The sequence below is a fragment of the Dipodomys spectabilis genome, unplaced genomic scaffold (assembly GCF_019054845.1).
Source record: "Dipodomys spectabilis isolate Male_0828 unplaced genomic scaffold, ASM1905484v1 ptg000043l, whole genome shotgun sequence".
NCBI lineage: Eukaryota > Metazoa > Chordata > Mammalia > Rodentia > Heteromyidae > Dipodomys > Dipodomys spectabilis.
The window spans coordinates 20560976-20583878 of record NW_024870720.1 but is presented as its reverse complement, the minus strand read 5'-3'; the positions used below and the strand labels follow the sequence as shown (position 1 = coordinate 20583878).

The 22903-nt window shown below is 36.2% G+C and overlaps 1 protein-coding gene across 1 annotated transcript in view; it reads right to left on the bottom strand.

Annotated features, from left to right (window-relative positions):
• Adgrl3 (adhesion G protein-coupled receptor L3) overlaps window positions 1–22903 on the bottom strand; it is a 703150-nt gene that overhangs the window by 98130 nt on the left and 582117 nt on the right. The window contains exons 14-15 of the mRNA XM_042678231.1: window positions 13190–13373; window positions 12090–12212 (exon numbers count right to left, since the gene is read on the bottom strand). Coding sequence (XP_042534165.1) covers window positions 12090–12212; window positions 13190–13373 — 307 coding nt within the window. The remainder of the gene's footprint in view (window positions 1–12089; window positions 12213–13189; window positions 13374–22903) is intronic.

The following is a 22903-nucleotide window of genomic DNA, read 5'->3' as shown; positions in this document are numbered from 1 at the left end:
CCAACAACAACAACAAAATCTAAAACACAACAAAAACCCCCACAAACTATGGGGAAATTAAAAAACTAGGACTCATGAATATAAAGTAATTATGCCAACTCACAATTTTTTAAAAAATAAGTAACATTAAAGAATTGTAATTGTACAAATTGTGAATGTACAAATGTACATACCTTAGGGGAAAAGGTAAGTGAAAGATGATTAATGTATGAAAAACAATCAATTCAGTAGTAATTAAAGAAATAAAACATGAAAAACATTGAGATAACATTTCACCTCCACTAGTGTCTGTGAAATTAAATATGGACCAATAAAAATATTGGTAAAAAATTGAGAGCAAGGGGCTGGGAAGGTGGCTCAGTGGTAGAGTGCTTGCCTAGCATGCATGAGGCCCTGGGTTCGACTCCTCAGCACCACATCGGCAAAAAGAAAAAAACCAGAAGTGGTGCTGTGGCTCAAGTGGTAGAGTGCTAGCCTTGAGCTGAAGAGCTGAGGGACAGCGCCCAGGCCCAGAGTTCAGGCCCCACGACCGGACCCTCCCACCAAAAAAAAAAAAAAAAATGAGAGCAATTAGAACTCATTCCAAGTATTTGGAAATATCCTTGGAAAATCTTGTAAAATTAAACCCATAATGACATGAGTAAATTATATATATATATATATATATATATATATGCCTGATATTCATTGGCATACATATTCTTCTCAGTAGTTCAGCAAAGAGATTATGGAAACATAAGTAAGAAGGCTTTCTTGCTAATCTCTATCCATTAAAATAGCTCTAAGTAAGTAGTAGAAACTTGTTAAATATTTAATCTATTACAACAGAGGATTCATTTTAGTTTTTTTTTCTACATTTAGTGTAAACAATCCTGATTTTTTTGGAAGGTTAAACTTAATGATGTCCATATATTTTTCTTATTGATATTATTCACTTTTCTTTTACTTGGCTTATAGCCAGCTATTAATTCAAAGCAATTTCTACTTATGGGTTGGTATCATGTTGCCATTTCTCAATGCATTTAGTCACATATAATTGTTTCAGCTTCTTCATTCTGAAATTAATCTGACTTATGACAATCCTTAGCTTTGCACCCGTACATTCACATATATATTTAATATAATACTTATGATTACATGGCTGTGTGTAACACACTAGAGTTGTATTGTCAAACACATTAGACAAAGGCTCTGCTTTCATGGAATATACTGCATAGTGATAGAGTCAGACAATATACAGGCAGATTTTTCAAATGTAATAGCATACTTTCTTAGAATGGCATGAATACTCTGTAGAAGCATAGGTGTAAACATGGCTGACACAAAAACAGTAACTGAGAAAAAGCAGTCTGTATTACAGAAAAAGAGACAGTCTTTCCCTACAAAGAGTAGAATATATTTCAAGTAATCAGTATTAGAGGCTAAGATGCAAAGAAACACAAAAGTTGTGTTTCAAGAAGAAAGAAAAGAAAGTGCAATACTCTTGATGTCAGAAAATGTGTGGTGTTCATAAGGAACAGAATTAAATTAGTTGACTTGGATCACAGAGACCATGCTGAGGACAGATGTGAAGTATAACAGATGAGTTCAGGCAGTAGATCAAGGCAAGCTTCGTCAAGCCATGTGATAGCTTTCTCAGTTACTTGAGGTGACTCTGTTTTAGGAAAGATTGTTTCTTAACAGCAATACTTTCCCAGGACAGTACCAGAAGCAGAGAAACCAGTTAGTGAAATAACACAGTAATCTAATTTGGCTATATACAATTACTGCTGTCTCAAGTATTTCTTTAGTCCAATTAGCATAATAATGACTTCTAAGCTCAGTCTTACAAGTCTGTTAATGCTTACAAAGCATATTATTCTGATGACAGAAAAATGTGATATATTTTCTTTTTTTAAATTTAATTTTATTCTCAAGGAAATATACAGAAGGGTTACAGTTACATACAGAAGGTAGTGTGAATACATTTCTTGTCGAACTTATTACCCCCTTCCTCATTTTTCTCCCTGCCTCCACCCCTCTCAAGTTATAAAGTTCATTTCCAATATATTGTGTTGTGAGTATCGCTGTTGTATTGGTTCAACCTTTGTCCTTTGTCTCACTATTTTGTTGTTCCTTTCCCTTTCTAATTCAGATAAACATATGTACAATACCCAGAGTACAAAAATCAAATACAGTGACAACAGGTGATGAACCATAGAAAAGAAAAAAATAACACAAAAGAAAAAAAGAAATCATACAGTACATAAAAACAACAACAAAGAAGAACCTCTTGTTTCCATGTCTTGGAGTTCATTTCGCTTAACATCATCTTTTATATGTTCATATGTACATAGCTATTGAGCTATTCTGCTCATCTGCTAGGACAATTCTAGACTAATTATTTGACTAATTATTATTATTTTTGGGGGGGTCTGGTCGTGGGGCCTGAACTCTGGGCCTGGGTGCTATCCCTCAGCTCTTCAGCTCAAGGCTAGTGCTCTACCACTTTAGCCACAGCTCCACTTCTGGCTCTTTTTCTTTTTGCTTATGTGGTGCTGAGGAATAGAACCAAGGGCCTCATGCATGCAAGGCAAGCGCTCTACCACTGAGCCACCTTCCCAGCCCCTCTACTAATTATTATAAATGAGGGAAAACATGAAGCCTATGTTTCTTTGGGTCTGGCTCACTTCACTTAATATGATTTTTTTCCAAGTCTTCCCAGTTGCTTAAGAATGGGGAGATATCTTAACTATGATAAATAATGTTGCAATAAACTTAGTTTTGCTGGTAGCTTTAGTATGGCCTTATTTGTGGTCATTTGGGAAAATGCCCAGAAGTGGGATTTCTGGGTCATAGGGGAGCTCTTTGTTTAGTCTTTTGAGGAACCTCCACATGGCTTTCCAGGATGACTGAACAAGTTTACACTCTCATCAACAGTGTAATAGTGTTCCCTTTTGACCACATTCCCTCTAGCATCTGTTCAGACAAGGGCCTCATATCTAAAATATACTTAGAACCACCTAACTAAGTCCCCCCCCAAACAAATCCTCAAAGAAACAACCACCCCTTTAATAAGTAGGCTAAAGACATAAAAAGAGATTTCTCTGCAGAGGAAATAAGAATGGCCAATAAACACATTAAGAAGTGCTCAATATCTCTGGCCATAAAAGAAATGCAAATCAGAGTAGGAGTTCCGGGAAGATGGCGGAGGAGAAGCTGGAATCTGAACAAGCTCTTGCATAGAAAACAGTTTCAGAGTTCCAGTGAACAGTCCCAAGCCAGAGAATCACACCAAGTGTGCCATCACAGGACAGAGTTAGTCAAGAGAGGGGAAGCCAAGCAGACACATCTGAGCGTCTGCCAGCAGCTGCTGCTGCGGCGGCAGGGTCGCAGCGGCGACCGCAGCCGCGGCCATACCTGAGCGCTCACACAGAGAGTCCTGGACGAAGGAGCCAGACGCAGCGGGCGAGCGGATTCTACTCAACACCAGCAAGAACCAACAAGGAGCGGACAACTTCATCCTGCACTTTGCAGACCAGAGACGACCCGGGATCCAAGACTTGGCGTGAGTAGAACCCCGACTTCCTCACTCCTTCTCAGGGAGCAGAGGAGGGAAGGCCACCCCTCCCCCCACCCAGCACCGGTGATCTCCATCTTGGATACCGACAAAGCTCAGAGGAGCGGCTAGCTCCAGCTCAGGCCTTGGAATAAAACGAGTCATTTAGCAGGTCACAAGAACTTAACGGCGAAGTGACCTCACAGACTCAGTTCCATCCAGGGAAAAGTCACCCAGCTCAGGCGCCAGCCATTGGAGTGGCTCTCCTCACCGGGTAACCAGAGCCAGAGGCTGCCCCTCCCTCTAGCAGCCACCATAATCAATTGAATAACAGAAACCCTGAGAATGGCTCCAGGCTGGGTGCTGTGAGTTTTTTTTCACAAAATAGCCCCAGGGAAAAGCTACTGTTTGTTGAAAGGCCTCAACTCTACCCAGAACCTAGCCTCATCACTGCATCCCCCTCTTTTGTGATTCTCAAAGCAGATCACCCTCCCAGTAAACTAACCTGGGAGGGGGAATCTCAAAATCTTGGGTAAAGCAGAGCATTTTTCTGCCTGTTCCAACAAACTGACTTAAGAAACCAATCAAGCCACAGGACCTCAAGCTGACCAGAGACTCCAACCACACTCTGGTTACAGACAAAAGGGAGATACAGGACTCTTCCCACCCCTCCCCCCCCCCCCCAAAAAAAATCAAAGACCTTTTTTTTTCTTCTTCTTCTTCTTTTCTTTTTTTCTTTTTTTTTTTTTGTTTTTTTTTTTTTCGTTTTTTGTTACCTTATATATATAAAAAATTTTTTTTTGCTTTTCTAAAACTTTTATTAATCTTTAATTTTTGCTTCTTCTGAAAAAATAATTGTTTTCCATTAACTTTTTTTTTTCTTTTCTCCTCTTATAATTTTTATTTTAGGAATACGTGAATGTGTGTTTTGCTTTCTTTTCTTGTCTTCTTTCTCTTTTTCTTTCATTCTTAATTATCTTTTTGTTTTTTGTCTAGCTCTACTGAACTTCTGATCTTTTCTTCTCACTTTCCTATCCTTTCCATCTTTTCCTCTTTGTTCTTCTTTATGTGACTTAACTCTTGTCCTGCACATCCTCAGATAAACCCGTAGTTAACCAGTAGACCCTACCCCCAATTGTGTACACACTTAATCCACAAACTTATTACTCAATTCAAAACCTCTGAGACTTAAATTCATTAATAGCAGTACTACCTCTTTATACCCATATAATATTTTAAGCATTTTTTTAAAGTTTTTCACATCTCCTCTATGTCCCTCCCTTTCTCTCAACATATTCATATTCCTCTATAAATAGATGGTCTTTTAATCTCTAAAATAACATTAATTTTTACATTTCTATTTTTTTTTCTGGTCTCTTTTCATTCCCCTTTCCCTTTCTTCTTTTTCTCTCTCTCTCTACTTGCATCCTATCCAACCTATTTCCTGCACTGTGATTAGGACATAGTTAACTCTCCCTGTGCCTCCCCACACCAATCTATTCCTATTTTTTACCCACATCTCTCCCTAACCCTAATAATTTCTGGTTTTCCAAATTCTTCTCTGCGGTTCGAAGTCCTTTAACATATAATTGTTTGATGTCGAATAGATGTATCTGTTGAACTAGATTGTATCTGTAGACTATTGACTGTACAAATGCAAACTTTGGTTGATGGTTGCCTTAAGATAGTGTTCTAGCACAAAACTGGTACTATCTTCATCTCAAATGGGCAGAGTAAGCCGGAAAAACACAAGAAAAATGGCAAATTCGGGTATCTCAATTCCCAATCTTGATAATCACGGGTTAGAACAGATAATGAATAATCCAGAGAAGAGTTCCCAAACAGCTCTACAAACACTGCTGGCAAACATGATAAATGAAAAGTTTGACAATGTACAAAGGACTCTGTATGAGCGTGACAGGGAGAGAGAGGAGGCATCCCAGAAGTTTATACAGGAATATCATAAGCGTGAGGAAGCTACTCAAAAACTGATACAGGATTTGCGTGAACAACTTGAGAATACTCAAAGAGAAAGGGAGGAATGGCGTGAGCAGGCTGAGAACACTCAAAGAGATCTGCAGGAATCCCACGAACGAGAGGAAGCTAATCAAAGAGTAATACAGGAATTGAGAGACCAGGTAGAGAACACACAAAGATCACTAAAGACATTCATGGAATCCATTAACAAAGAGCTGAAGGAAGTCAGGGAGACCACAAAGGGAATGCTGAATGGAACCCAACAGAAGGAATGGGAGCTCAAAGAAACCATAACCAATCAACTAAGTGATTTGAGGACAAACACTGAACACCAAATTAAGGAAGTAAAGAAATTCATAAAAGACCTAAAACAGAGCTTCAACAAAGAACTTGAAGCCATCAAAGCTGACCAACTAGAAGGAAAAGAGATAAAAAACAAAGTAGAGAGTCTTGACAGTAGGTTAGACCATGCAGAAGATCGAATCTCAGGGATTGAAGACAGCCTAGATATTATAGAGAAAGAACATACAACCATCTAAGACAAGTCCAAGAAATATGATAGATCTATCCAATACCTGGAAGACACCATCAGAAGGCCTAATCTAAGGATAATGGGTGTAGAGGAGCACCTAGAAACAGAAGTTAATGGTCTAGGAAATTTGTTTAACAGGATCCTAGCAGAGAACTTCCCAAACATGCAAAAAGATAGGCCTGTCGAGATACAAGAAGCCTTTAGAACCCCAAATAGACCAGACCAGAATAGGACATCCCACCGCCACATTATAATCCACACAGGATCAACTCAGAACAAGGAAAAGATCCTTAAAGCTCTCAGAGAGAAAAGGGTAATCACTTATAAAGGGAAACCAATTAGAATCACCTCAGATTTCTCAGCAGAGACAATCAAAGCAAGAAGAGCCTGGAACGATGTATGCCATGCCTTAAAAACAAACAACTATCAACCAAGAATACTGTACCCAGCTAAACTCTCCTTCATAACCAAAGGCCAAATAAAAACCTTCCATAGCAAAGAAAAATTGAAACAATACATCTCCACCAAACCAGCCCTACAAAAGATTCTTAAAGATGTCCTACACATAGAAAACCAACAAGACCGCAATAAAGGCCAAGAAACTGCACCCAAACTGAGAATCCAAGAACCATAGGAAGAACCCAGTTTTCGCAGCCCCCAAGAAGGTAGATAACATGGCAGGAACTCCCAAATACCTCTCAGTCCTATCTCTTAATGTTAACGGACTGAACTCTCCAATTAAGCGACATAGACTGTCTAGTTGGATTAAAAAACAAGACCCTTCTATCTGCTGCCTGCAGGAGTCACATCTTGCCCATAAAAACGAACACATTTTCAATGTTAAAGTCTGGAACAAAATCTACCAAGCAAACGGCCCCGATAAACAGGCGGGAGTTGCAATCCTAATATCAGATAAAATAGACTTCAAATTAAAATTCGTGAAAAGAGATAAAGAAGGTCGCTACATACTAATTAAAGGATCTCTCCTTCAGGAGGATATTACAATTCTAAATATCTATTCGCCAAACAATGGAGCACCCAAATTTATCAAAGAAACACTACTTTCCCTCAAATCCCATATAGATCCAAAGACATTAATTGTTGGGGATTTTAACACACCACTCTCCCCACTAGATAGATCAACTCGGCAAAAACTCAACAGAGAAACCACAGATCTAAACAGCTGCATAGATCAACTAGACTTAACAGACATTTACCAAACAATTCACTCAGCAGCATCAGAATACACGTTTTTCTCAGCAGCACATGGAACGTTTTCTAAAATAGACCACATTTTAGGCCACAAAGCAAACTTGTCTAAATTCAGAAACATTGAAGTTATACCTTGCATTCTCTCTGACCACAAGGGAATAAAGTTAGAACTCAACACCAAAAGCCACCAAAGAAAGTCCGGTATCACATGGAGGCTGAACAACACACTGCTGAATCATGAGTGGGTCATGGAAGAGATTAGAAAGGAAATTCAAATGTTCATGCTATTCAACAAAAATGAACACACAAATTACCAGCTCCTCTGGGACACAGCAAAAGCAGTACTCAGAGGCAAGTTTATAGCTCTGAGCTCCTACATCAACAAATTGGAGAGATCTTTAACTAACAATTTCATGACACATCTAAACCTCCTTGAAAAAGAGCAGCAAGATAAACCCCAATCCAGTAGACGGAAAAAAATAATCAAAATTAAATCAGAATTAAATGAATTAGAATCCAAAAAAACTATAGAAAGAAACAACAAAACAAAGAGTTGGTTCTTCGAAAAACTTAACAAAATTGACAGACCCTTAGCAAATCTTATCAGAAAAAGAAGAGAACACACCCAAATTAATAAACTCAGAGATGAGAATGGAAACATCACCACGGAAACAACCAAGATTCAGAACATTATAAGGGAATACTTCTCAAAACTGTATGCTAATAAGTTTGAGAACTTGACAGAAATGGACCTCTTCCTAGCAAATATTGACATGCCAAAACTAAACCAAGATGAGTTAAACTATCTTAACAGGCCCATATCAAGCATTGAAATAGAAACAGCAATAAGAGACCTCCCAGCTAAGAAAAGTCCAGGACCAGATGGTTTTACAGCGGAATTTTACAAGGCCTTCAAAGCAGAGCTCACACCAATTCTCCTCCAACTCTTCAATGAAATTGAAAGAGAAAGCTCACTACCGAACACATTCTATGAAGCCATCATCACCCTCATCCCAAAACCAGGCAGGGACTCATCAAAGAAAGAGAACTATACACCCATTTCTTTGATGAACATTGATGCAAAAGTTCTCAACAAAATTTTGGCCAACCGACTTCAACAATTCATCCAAAAAATCATACACCACGATCAAACAGGATTCATTTCAGGGATGCAAAGCTGGTTCAATATATGCAAATCAATTAATATTATTCATCACATCAACAGGAGCAAGAATAAGAACCACATGGTTATCTCAATAGACGCAGAAAAAGCATTCGACAAGATCCAACACCCCTTCCTGATGAAGGTTTTGGAAAAATTAGGAATCCATGGAACATTCCTCAATACAATAAAGGCTATATATGACAAACCTACAGCCAGCATTATACTCAATGGTGAAAAACTAAAGCCATTTTCTCTTAACTCAGGAACAAGACAAGGATGTCCACTCTCTCCACTTCTCTTCAATCTAGTATTAGAATGCCTAGCTACAGCAATAAGACAAGATGCAGACATAAAGGGGATCCAAATAGGGAAAGAAGAAATAAAACTCTCCCTCTTTGCAGATGACATGATCTTGTATTTAAAGAATCCCATAGACTCCACTCCCAAATTACTCAAGCTGATTCAAAACTTTGGCAAAGTAGCAGGTTATAAAATTAACCCCCAAAAATCCATGGCTTTTCTGTATGCCAACAATGAGAAAAGTGTGGCTGAAATTAGGAAAGCAACTCCATTTGTAATAGCCCCACAAAAAATAAAATACCTAGGAATTAACTTAACTAAAGAAGTGAAGGACCTCTATGATGAAAACTTTAAAATCTTGAAAAAGGAAATCAACACAGAACTTAAAAAATGGCAAAACCTCCCATGCTCCTGGATTGGAAAGATTAACATTGTGAAAATGGCAATACTTCCCAAGGCTATCTACAAATTCAACGCAATACCTATCAAAATTCCACCCTCATTCTTCAAGGAAATAGAAGAGGCAATCCAAAAATTCATATGGAACAATAAAAGACCCCGAATAGCAAAAATGCTCCTCAACGGAAAGAACACTGCTGGAGGAATATCAGTACCAAATTTCAAACTCTACTATAAAGCCATAGTAATCAAAACAGCTTGGTATTGGCATAAGAACAGACCTCAGGACCAATGGAATAGAATTGAAAACCCAGAAATGAACCTACAGACCTATAGCCATCTAATCTTCGATAAGGGAGCTAAAACAATAGAATGGAAGACAGACAGCCTCTTCAGTAAATGGTGCTGGCAAAACTGGTTAACTACATGTAGAAAACTAAAGCTAGATCCTTATATATCACCCTGCACCAGAATCAACTCCAAATGGATCAAAGACCTTGAACTCAAAGCAGACACTCTGAAAACATTACAGGATGGAATAGGAGAAACCCTGGGTCTCCTCGGCTCAGGCTGAAATTTTCTGAATAGAGACCCGGAAACACAAAACAAATCAAAGAAAGGTTGGACAAATGGGATTGTATAAGGTTGCAGAGCTTCTGCAGGGCAAATGACATAGCTAGCAAGATCAACAGAAAGCCCACGGATTGGGAGAAGATCTTTACTAGCCATACAACGGACAAGGGTCTCATATCTAAAATATACTTGGAACTCAAAAAATTAAACCACCCAACAACAAATCCTCAAAGAAACAACTACCCAATAAGTAAGTGGGCGAAAGACCTAAAGAGAAGCTTCTCTGAAGAAGAAAGAAGGATGGCCAATAGACACATGAAGAAATGTTCAACATCCCTAGCCATAAAAGAAATGCAAATCAAAACAACATTGAGATATCACCTCACTCCAGTTAGAACAGCAAAAATCAAGAACTCTAACAACAACAGATGCTGGAGGGGATGTGGACAGAAAGGAACCTTACTTCATTGTTGGTGGGAATGTAAACTTGTTCAACCACTTTGGAAAGCAATATGGAGGTTCCTCAAAAGACTCCATATAGAGCTCCCCAATGACCCAGCAATCCCACTTTTGGGCATTTACCCAAATGGCCACAAACAAGGCCACACTAAAGCTACCAGCACAACTATGTTTATTGCAGCATTATTTACCATAGCTAAGAGATGGAACCAACCCAGATGCCCCTCAGTAGATGAATGGATCAAGAAGATGTGGTATATATACACAATGGAATTCTATGCCTCCATCAGAAAGAATGACATTGCCCCATTTGTTAGGAAATGGAAAGGCTTGGAAAAAATTATATTAAGTGAAGTAAGCCAGGCCCAAAGAAACATAGGTCCCATGGTTTCCCTTATTTGCAATATCTAGTATAGGTATGAGTCAAGCGGAAAAAGTCAGAGAATGTGATGTTAGGAAAACGAACCCTCAAATATGTATTTTAATGTTTTTGTTTCTTTCATGCATGTGTTTCTAACGCATTTATAATATTATTTCTTTGTTGCTTTGTATGTCCCTCCCCCACAGTGTAACCCCCGCTTTCACTATATTTGATGTCAGTATAACATGTGGAGGAGATGGGGACAAACAAGTCGTTTAAGGATTCAGGTGGACCTGTTGCAACAATGAGAAGTACAAAATGCCATGTCAAAACCAGCTTTACAATGTCGTTGGGGGGGGGGGGAGGGGGGGTATGATTGGGTGGGGGGGAGGGGGGAGGCTGGGAAGGGAGGTGAAGGGTAAACAAAGGAGGAGGCTGCAATGCTTGGTAAGAAATGTATGCATTTTCCTGCCCATGTAATTGTAACCCCTCTGTACAGTATGTTCTCAATTAAAATAAAATAAAATTAAAAAAAAAAAAAAGAAATGCAAATCAAAACAACATCAAGATTCTACCTCACCCCAATTAGAATGGCCATTATCAAGAAATCTAATTTATTCTTCTTGCTAATATTTACCAGAATGTTCTTTGTTTAAGACTACTCATCCAACAATATGAGACATCAACTTTGAGTTGAGTTGACATCAGCCTGAGGTCATCTTCTTACCATCTATGGGACTCAAAGTTCTCACTGGCTTGGCAAAAGGTTATATAACTCTTGGGACAAACTTTATCTATAATATTAGTTATTGAATTTCATTCTAGCACTAAATTGAAATCTCTATCTTTCTTCTATTTATCTATCTAGCCTATTCCTTATATTTCCTTGCATTTAATTTTATTTTTATTTTTTGGATCCGGTCGTGGGGCCTGAACCCTGGGCCTGGGCACTGTCCCTTAGTTCCTCAGCTCAAGGTTAGCGCTCTACCACTTGAGTCACAGTGCCACTTCTGGCTTTTTTCTTTTTGCTTACGTGGTGCTGAGGAATCGAACCCAGGGCCTCATGCATGCAAGGCAAGCGCTCTACCACTGAGCCACCTTCCCAGCCCTCCTTGCATTTAAATTTTACTAAGCTTTGTAAAAGGTATTGAAGAAAAAAAAAGAATGTGTAGTGTTTAAATACTTTTGTATTGCAAGTAAAATTTATATTAAACATTTTATGAGATGAATCTGCAATGGCAATGTCAAATAACTCTTTTTTGGGGAAAAGAAGATTGGGTCATCTGGGGTTTGGTGTTATAGTTTCCCTAATTTTGTTAAAATTTGAGTTTCTGACAATTGGAAAGCCATGAAACAGTTTCCCAGTCTATCAGACAGAAGAGTGTAGAATAAATATTATTGCAATATTGATGATAAAGTAGATATGAAGACAAAGAAAAGGAGGAGAAAACAGCAATATAGACAGAGTCCAGGAGACAGAACTCATATTGAGTGGATCTAGAACTCATGCCATGAAGCACTGAGCTGATGCAAGATCAGTGCCATAAAGCATGAAAAGTAAACTCTCGCTTACCATTTCGTCCATTTTGCTTCAGTGTATTTGCAGAAAGCTGGATGGTGCTTCCATGGCCCATGTTTTCTGGAAATTTCAAGTCTTCTAGGTTTCCTTCTGTGCTCAGCCTTGCCACTTCCAACTCTTTTCATAGTAAAAAGATAGCAGTGTTCATGGAGAAATATGCCAAAATTATTATAGAGTAACTTCACGAATCACTGAAACATTTCTCAACTCAGAACATTGTAAGTTTTGTTCTCTTAAACTGAATTTTAGCATATACTTAGTATTTAATTTTTTAGTTTTTAAAATATAGCACAACTGGCTGAGCATGTGGTTCAGTGGTACAACTTCTCTGTGTATTGTTTGCATGGCCTATCACTATCACAAAAATTAATAAAGTAAATAAATAACTGAATAAATAAAGCAAGTGAAAGCTTGCAAAATTGTGTCATATAAGTGTATCAATAAAGTCTAAAATTTAAGTCCAAATCCTTATTTTGTCTTAAATTAATTGCGACACTAATTGTAAGGTTAATTTTAATGTTAATTTTCAAAGTGTTTTATGAATTGAATAAAAAATTCTTTTGTAGTTTGGATCTTCACTATCTTCTCACTATTAATTTAATTTCAAATATAATAAATTTGAAAAGAATTTTATCATTTCCTCAAGTAACACTATCAGTTCCATCCTAAAACCACAGTAAAAACATTTATAATTTTCATAAGCAAAATAATGAAATTATCAAACATTTTTGTCATTTCCATTCAAATGATTTATTTTATAGTTATAATTTAAGTACATTGAAAATACATATAATCCTTGCATTGGGAGGCTAGAATATATAGTGACCTAAAACAGATATAAATATATGCTTACATGAAGATTCTAAAAATGAAATAATCTCACTGTAAGTGATCTCAGGGTAACACATCAAAATATTGGGATATCCCAAACATCCATGGATATTTTTGATCCTATAAAGCCTAAAGGTGATGTGTTCATAATTGGAGAAAGGGAATAACTTTAACTCCATTGAAATAGGCACCAGATAAACCTTTTCATTACTCTTTCTGTTCTACAAAGGTCTCTGCAGCTTTATATCCCAAAAGCTACTTACGAATATTGTCTGTGTTCTCTCTGACAATGTCAGTCTTCAAAAGGTTATCAGCCAGCACAAAAGCACTCTCCTCCACCGTGTCAAGCAACATGGTAGCTGCACGAAGTTGATCACTTGTAGTCAAGTCTTTCCAAGCATTCAGTGCTTGTGGCTGAAGGAGGTTGTTAACTGTCTCTACCATCGCCTACAAGAGGATGAACAGAATAACAGAGGTCTCTAGTGAGCACAAATAGCTGTCATAAATCCAGATGTACATGTTTCCCAGTAAGCAAGGAACAGCAGTGTGCATAAGTTCACTATTGTCCCAGCCTCCCCTGTGACATGCTGTATTAGAAACATTCTTTTTTTGGTAAAACCTTAGCTGAGTCTTTGCAAGGCAACAGGAAAAATGTGAGGTATTTTTTTTGTCTGTTTTGAAGGACAACAAATAGAGCCATGCTTGCTTCTTGAAATCAATAGCATGTCCTCAATAAGACTATGACCACATAATTAAGTTATTTGGCTGGTGACAAGTAATTTATTCCAACAGTTTGTCACATCACTCACAGAAAGTGTTGTGAGTTTTTTTTCTGCACATCACCATAAAACTAGATGCTGACCATAGCAGAGAATGAAGACTGGACAGTATAAGAATTTATTGCCTGGGTTGAGGATTCACTGACCAAACACATTTTTACTTTTTCTTGTCTTTTTTTTTTTAAGCTAGCTAGTCAAATGTCAGAATGAGGACAATATCAAAGTAGACATACTCTCGGGGGCTGGGATATGTCTTATGTGAAGAGAAACCTTCTTTATACTGTTTACAGGGATGGTATAAACAGTTGGACTTCATTATGTATGGCCCTCAGGTGTTTTTTTTTCTTTAGGAAATCAGCAGTAGGTACATCCACACAGAGAGACAGAACACCATATTTCTCATTCCTTCATCCAAAGGAATAATCTCTGTAGTTACAACATATATATATTTCCTGCGGTTTGCTTTATGTTGTAGGTTACAAAGAAGAAACGGCTCTCCCAATAAGGTCTTGGGTTTCATTCAAACATAGAAAATGGCAAAATAGAAAAATACAACACCTGCAGTTTGAACGTTATCGTCCCTGAACCCATTCATTATGAAGTATGTCTCCAATCCAGAAATAAAGATGAATAAACAGCCAAACACAGACACTATTTCTAGGCATTGCCTAAGTGTTCTGCAGCAGAGTTCTCGCTTTGAACACAACTGGCAGAGTGACTGGGTGAGATGAGAGTCATACCCTTTACATGGCTGTGTTTCCTTCTGCCTGGTGTTTTCATGATTACCAAGTAACAACTGTTAACAATTCAGCCTCATCATGAAATACCTTGGCTGCCAATTAACACCAAGTTCTAAAACTAATTTGCCTTTTGACAAAAAGTTGTGTTTCTTCATATTTTTGCAGCTAGTCCAAGTTCTGGCCAAAAACTCATATCACTGGACTTTTAAGGAAAGAAATCCTACTCACAACTTGTATACTTTGCATCCTTAATACACACACACACACACACACACACACACACACAAACCAATCTGTTTTTAATTTAAAACTGGACACATTCAGATTGTTGTTTGTTCTGACCTAGTAGGTATACCAAGATATTTGCAGATCCCTATCACCACCACCACCACAACAACCACAAAAATATATAGATAAATAAATAAACAAACAAACTTTTCCAGGAAGTTCTCTACAGTGGTAATACCAACACATATGCAAAAAATAATCAAAATAAGAGGTGTGTCAGAGAGGAAATAAATAAACCAAAACTTAGATATCTGAACCAAACAGAAAACATCAACCTCTTTAGTGCAAAGATGTACTCTTTCTGGAATAGGATGATCCTTGAAACTCATTAGAAACACATGCAACTGGAATTATGTGACTCTTAGAAATGGTGCTTGTACTCTAGAAGATAATGATCTTAACAGTTACTACATAATAGTATATTGTTTTAAATCTTACCTCAGGCAACACTTTCTGAGAATAATGTAATATTGCTGTTTTGCTCTTGGTTGTTTTAATTCATTTAATTAAAAATGCAGATGAGAAATACAAAAAAATAGCAATATGGTTCACACCATCATGTTTTAAAACATTGTTATGTATAACATGCCCAGGACTAAATGATGAAGCAGAAGGTCTGAACAGACTAACAGCGACTGAATCAATCATCAAAAACTTCACAACAATGGAAAGCCTAGGACCAGATGGTTTCTCTTGTAAATTCAATCAAACATTTAAAGAATATATACCGATTCTCAAACTCTTCCAAAACGCTGAAGAGGATGGAATACTTCCAAACACATTACTTCTCTAAATGAAATGCCAAATAAAGAAACCATAAAGAAAGATAAGCACAGACCATCATCCTGATAAACATAGACGCATAATTCCTCATCAGAAAAATACTAGCAAACCCAGCAGCACATTAAAAATGACCAGTCAGGCCGGGCGCTGGTGGCTCACGCCTGTAATCCTAGCTACTCAGGAGGCTGAGATCTGAGGATCGCGGTTCAAAGCCAGCCCGGGCAGGAGAGACCGTGAGACTCCTATCTCCAATAAACCACTAGAAAACCGGAAGTGGCGCTGTAGCTCAAGTGGTAGAGCGCTCGCCTTGAGCTGAAGAGCTGAGGGACAGCGCCCAGGCCCAGAGTTCAAGCCCCACGACCGACAAAAAAAAAAAAAAAATGACCAGTCAGAACAACCAAGTATAATTTGTTCCTAATATATATGGACAGTCCAACTTATAAAAAAGCAATTAATATGATAAACTCTCATAACAGAATAAAGAATTATTCATGTTACATGGATTTACTTGATACATGCAGGGGGAAAAATCCCTCTTGTCCAATAGAGTACTTTTTCATGATAACTGTCAAAAAACTAGAAACAGAAAGAAATTACCTCACCATAATAAATGCCCTATATGGAAAGCCCACAGCTAACATCACATGCAGTACTAAAAATATGAAAGCTTCTTCCTTAAAATCATCACAAAGATAAGGATGCCCGTGTTTACCATTTTCTTTAACACAGTGCTTGAGGTGCTAGCCAGAGCAATTAGCCAGTACAAAGGAATATAAGCTGGAATTGAAAAGGGAAAAAAAAGTCTCAGTTTACAAAGAGCATTGTGTATAATACACCCAAAAGACTTCATGAAAAACCACTGCTACTACCAACAATAAAAAAAGACTCTTGAAACTAATAAATAAACTCATAAACCTGTTTCCAACAGATTTCTAGACTGCTTTCTCTAAAAGATGTAGCTTCCAACTAACATTTATGAATCAAGGGCATCTCTTGTTAATTTTTCTTAGTTTTTCATCCACCAAAATTCAAAATCTGTACTACTGAAATAATCATAAATTTTGAATATACTGCCAACAACTGTATTCTCTCAAGTAAGGTATTATTTTTCAATTCAAGTTCTACTAAACCTTAAATAAATTCCAAGTTTGTTAAGAGACTAAAACTATGGTTCTTAAAGTGTAGTATGTGATGATTCAAACTTAAGATTCATTTCGTCTACTTAAAAAAAAAAACCATGTATTCATGATTGCTAAATTACAGTTACAAGAAACTGTTAACACAAAGATTGGGAGACAGTCTTTTGTAATATTAAAATGAAGGGTATAAGATTTAGAACCAGATGGACTGAACTTGATGTTTTACTATGTGGTATTGGGTAAATCATTTAACTTCTCTATAACTCATCTGTTAATCAGCGATGATATTATAATCAGTGCCAAAGGCTGCCTTGCTCATACAAGAGGCTGAAATAGAATTGCATTTTTACTTTCATTAGATATTAAAATCCAGGGGAGCAGAAGTGGTGTCTTCATATTTTATCTGATGGCATAAATTCTAATAGTACTAAATAGCCATCCCAGAGTTAAATCTAGAAGCAATAACCTTTCTGTGATGCAATCTTCATAATTTCACCTATTAGACAACTTAAATATCAAAGACTAGATTTGGGGTTTTGAGGAGGAAGAGTATACTGGCTTGAACAAATATAGAGACTAAAAGTATGAATAGACTGACCTGTTTTCTGCTAGTGAAACAGACAATTAGCTTTGTCTTAGGAACCTTCTGAATACAAATTATTTAGGCTTCCTAAAGGTACTGACATGTCCTTACTACCAGCTCAAAGAAATCAGTTAAATAGTAAAAACTCTCAATGATACAGAATATTTTTATTTACTTCTGCTTATGTATTTATTGTATATCCATCTATGATGACATCTGCTACAAAATTATTTTCTAATTCACAATTAGGGTTGATTTCTTCTTTATTTGGTGATGTAGAATTGAGCTTGTATAGACTTCAAATATATGAATGAGACGTACTATGCATTTAATCAAATTTAGAGTAGATACTGGGACATGACATCAAGTTTTAACAATTCTCTTTACTTTATCAAGTTTTCCTGATTCAAATTATATTCTAAATTTGAGGTGAAAAAATGGTTCTGAATTTCTCTTATAAATATTCCTATTTTCATCAAAATGGCTCAATCCAAGAAGGGGGGACGGGAAATAATCACCTGATGGTTTCAACACATATGAACGAAAATATTTTGAGAAGTGAATTTAATCAATGCTGTCTTTGCAAGCAACTAAAATATTAATAGTTTATCTTTTTAAAAAATCACTCAAACTTGAAGAAGAGCAGTGGAAATTTGCATGATAGGTCTGTTACTCAATTTTATCATGTACTAGGACAAATTATATTTTCTAACTAGCCAAGAAAATGTGAACTACTTAGGAAAATAGGTTTCATAATACTTCAGTTTGAGGGAAGACAATGGTATTTAATTCCCTTTCTTATTACATAGTTTGCTGAGTATATTGTAATTATGTGACTGTTTCTAAAAAGTCAAGCATAACTTTTGAAAATTCACAAGTCATTTAGAGTTACCCAAGGAGCAGGTAACCAATATCTTTCTGTACAACATTACATTCAGACATTAAACAAATTCTTTTGACTAGATTTAGTCATAGCATTTATTAAAGACACTTGATAGGAATATTTTGTATATTTTAATATGTAGAATTTATTTGCTAAGACTACTGAGTAACACCTTGGGTAAAACAGCTTTGTGTTCTTGGATTCTTGGAATGATACCTTTCGCAACAATTTCAAAAAGATTTTGTGAAACAACCTGATATTTCTTAACAGGAATACACATGAGCGCATGCATGTATGCATGAGTGCGCGCGTGCGTGCGCACACACACACACACACACATACACACACACACACACGCACACGCACACACACACACACACACACACACACACACACACACACTGAGCAATAGAGAATATCAGGGCCATTTCTTACCCAGGTGAGCACTAAATCTCAAGCTGCAAGCATAATCACCTATGAAACCTAGTTTCCTCTCTTCCTCCACTTGAAAGTCACAAAAATAAATAACTCAGGGAAAGCCTAACGAGTAAAGGTGCATAACTTTGCCACCATTAACTTTCTTTGAAAGACAAGCTTTTAATTATGAGTTCATTCAGTTTTGTGAAAGACTCACATGCTCTAAGATGTCTTCCATAACCAGCAGAACTAGAATTGTTCTACTCCTAGAACTATTTTGTTTTCTCTGTATTATGAATCATTCTTAATAGTATATCCTACATTCATGTACCTGGCTATTCCACAGCTACCACTGTAAAAAGACAATCTTCATGAAATGGGAAGTGTGTCTCATTTAAAAAGTAGGAGCCAAATTAGTGTCTGACAAGTCATGAGGACTTGCTTTTGTGATCTCTCACCACCACAGTAACCTAACCCCCAAAGTCACTATATTAGGCATTGAATTTTAATATAAGGGATATAGGGAGACAAAAATATCCATACTATCACAGAACCTCTTTTAGTGCTTATTCAACTTTAAGAGATTTATCTATATTTTTATCTGGTTTTCTCACTAGACATTTTCACAAAGAAACATTTAACAAAATAGGATAAAACCAAAATTTTGTATTTTTCTGGAGTAAAACTGATATCTTGATTCATTTGGAGGTACTCATTCATTTTCATTATGTAAGGATAGTTTACTTATATTATAAATCATTAATGTCCTTATGTACAATAACTCAAAGCATATGATTTTATTTTTAGAACTTTCTGATATGACTTGTCTCTCAGAAAGTCTCATGAAGAGATGAAGTACTCAGCTATGAATATGGTTGGGAAGAAATGTACCTTGAGTTAAAAGGAAGTAAGATTACTACTAGAACTCAGGGGAAGGAATGCTGGGCTCTATGCTTTTATAGTGAAATTTTCTATGCAAAATGACAATATTTTTGAGAAGTTATTGTATACTAAAGCAAACCAAATTTTATTTTCACTGAAATTCAATGAAATATATTTGTTTAGTTTGGATTTGTTGTTGCTATTGTTGTTGTTGTTGACACAAAGTCTTGCTAAAATGTTAACTGGGCTATAAAGAGAAAACATGCAGTGTTCCTTTAATTGGTATATGTTCCAAGGAAGAAAAATCAACACAAACTAGAGTTAAATCCCATAGCATATATGAAATAGAAATGTTTATTGTGCTTTCATTTCTTACCTTCTGACAACATATATGTCATATGCCATGTTTTTGTCAGATTAGACCATATATATATATATTACCCAGACACATACCATTATATCACCTCGTGTGTATGGTATGGTTTTCACAGAAGAATGAAATAAGCTAAAGAATGAATTAGGACCTTTGACCATATATGTTTACCTTCACATACAAATAGTTTATATAATTTATAAATTAAAGAGATAAAAGTATAATTTCCTTTATCCTTTATTTGTTTATTTGTATATACTGTTTATCACTTAAGAATAAAATAAAACGGAGTAAAATTTAAAACCATTACGGAATAGGGCACATTTTACTCCAATCTGGATTTAGATATTGATTCAAATCAAAATGTTAAAGGTCAAATGTTCAAAAAGTCTTCAAAACAGTTGATAAATTGAAGGTTTTTTAAAATTAGAAGTCCAGTTGAGTGACTGATATTTACACATCTGATCAATAAACCTAAGATTTGTTTTATAACAACTGTCATTTAATATTATAAAGCCAATAAAAATTACTAATCTCTGAACTCACTTTTATTACAGTGAGGTATTGGCATTTTCAAGTCTTCATTAAAATTAGATTGTAAAGCACAACTGGCCATAATATAGTAATATGGACCTTTAACAAAACAAGATGAAATTAAAATCTTGTAGAAAAGTCTGACTCTTTAAGAGATCTGTTGTTGAGTAAAAATTGCTTTTTAATTGCAAGCTGTATTTTGATGTATTGCTTTTTAAAAATGTAGTTTTGTTTAGAATAAAATGACTTAACACTTTTAAAAAACAAATCTGTATTACACAATTAAGGAAAACTAGGGATGCCACCCAACATTCTTGATGATGCAATATTGAGTCCCTCCAATGTGGCAGTCAAAATGTGATGCAATAAGAATGATGTTGTTCCTGCTCTACATGTCTTGCTATGTACAGTGAGGCTAGACAATTAAACAAGTAATTAAAATCCAATATGACAAAGCATTATGATAATGGAAATAACTTTCAAGGTTGGCATTAGAATGGCTTGATAAAAGAGGCAAATTCCAAGATGAAATACAACATTAATTAAAGAGGAAAGATGTGCAAAATGTCTTTAAAGGTATAAAGGTAAAAGAAAATAAGCACTGAAACAAGGATTCAGGTTGACCCATTGTAACAATGAGATGTACAAGACACTATGATGAAAACGAACGTTACAACTTTGTGGAGGGATTGGGGAGGGGAGGGATGGTAATGGAAAAACAAAGGAGGGGGTAACAATGCTGGATAGAAAATGTACTCATTACCTTACTCATGTAACTGTAATTTCTTTGTACAGTATCTTTATAATAAAAATACATATAAAGAAAAAAGAAAATCAGCACTTGGAAGGAGTGCTTAGATTTGGTGACAACATTGGTGAGCAAAAGCTTGATTCCAAAAAGTCTTGCACATTCTCTAAGGTTTTGCAAATATTCTTCTAGGCAACAAGAAGCCACTGAAAAAGTTTAATGTGTTGGAATCTGGAATCATGTGCATTATAATAGTTAATATTTGTTGAGTAGTTGAATATAGTCTGGAGTCTGATGTAAATGCATCATATTAAATTACCTGAATTTTCACAAGGACTCATTAAATTGCCTGATCCAAAGCAAACATACTCAGAGAACTAACTTATTAAAAACTAATTAACTGATATGAGATAGAGTCAGAGTTCAAAGCCATGAACTTTGACCCCTGTGATGACTTAAAGCAGATTCCAAAGATAGTTGAAATGATTTGTTGATTACTTAAAGTCAGTGGTGAGGAAAAACAGGAACTGCAATGAACAGAATTTGGTGAGTAATGAGGAGGCATGTCCTGGAAATGAGAATAAAGAGGAAAATTTGTGTGTGTGTGTGTGTGTGTGTGTGTGTTGAGAATATAATAAACTCAGATTTGCCTATCTAGAACACAAAGCATCTAATGACATCTAAGCATTTATAAAAACAAACCCACAGCAGCCTGCACAAGGAATCTGTTTTTGAAAGAGAGTTTAGGCAATGTGAATCGAAGTTGATTTATTTAAGAAACTAGTGTATCTACATTACCCACAACACTGAGTAGGCGGAGAATAAATGGTGGCAGCAAACAACTAGCAATAGAGAGACAAAAGAGGGAAGAATAGTCAATAATGACATTGAGAAAGGTACTAATTGGAAGTCAAAGAAAGGTTTCTGCCAATTTTAATATTGGAGATGGGAAGAGGTATCTCTCTGGTAAAGGATGTCCTCAGCACGTATGAGGCCCTGGATTCAATCTCCAAAACTAAAATATAATTATATCACGAAAGTATGCAAAAACCCCTTTTCCTTGAACTTGTAAAGATGATTCTAGTTTCCTTTCCCAACTCTCTAATTCCATAAATGGTGGAAGAGTAATAAACCAAAATAATAATAATGATTATTATTATTATACCACAGAGAGATTGCTCTGGAGAGATCATATGGTTCATATATCATTATTGCAAAGCAGATTTATTCATTTGACAAATATTAAATATTCCTGAGCATTTAATATAAAGCAACGTTACTCTAGATACTTGATCTACATCTCAATGTAGAAGAGAAATATGCTAGAACTGAATGTTCTGGCAATGGAATCAAATAAAATATATAATGTTAGAAGAAGATATGAAGTTGCGGTCAAAGTAAAAAGAAAATAGGTCTGGATGGGGGGAATCGAGAGTGCAGTTTGAGTAGAGGGTGGCTTTTGATTTTTTTAAAGTTAATGTTTTTTAAAAATTTTTATTGTGAAAATACTGTACAGAGGGGTTACAATTACATGGGCAAGATAATGCGTACATTTCTTATCAAGCATTGTTGCCTCCTCCTTTGGTTCTGGCTTTTGATTTAAACAGGATGGTTCAGGTAGGCTCCACTGAAAAGACAATGATTTAAAACAAAACAGAGTTGAAGGAGTCCAACCGTGTAACTATCTGAAGTAAACCAGAATGAGCAAGTTACAGTCAAACCAGGAAAGCATGTCTTCAAAATGTAATGACTTGCCAGGTGCTGGTGCCTCATACTTGTAACCCTAGCTACTCAGGAGACTGAAATCTGAAGCTTGTGGTTTGAAGCC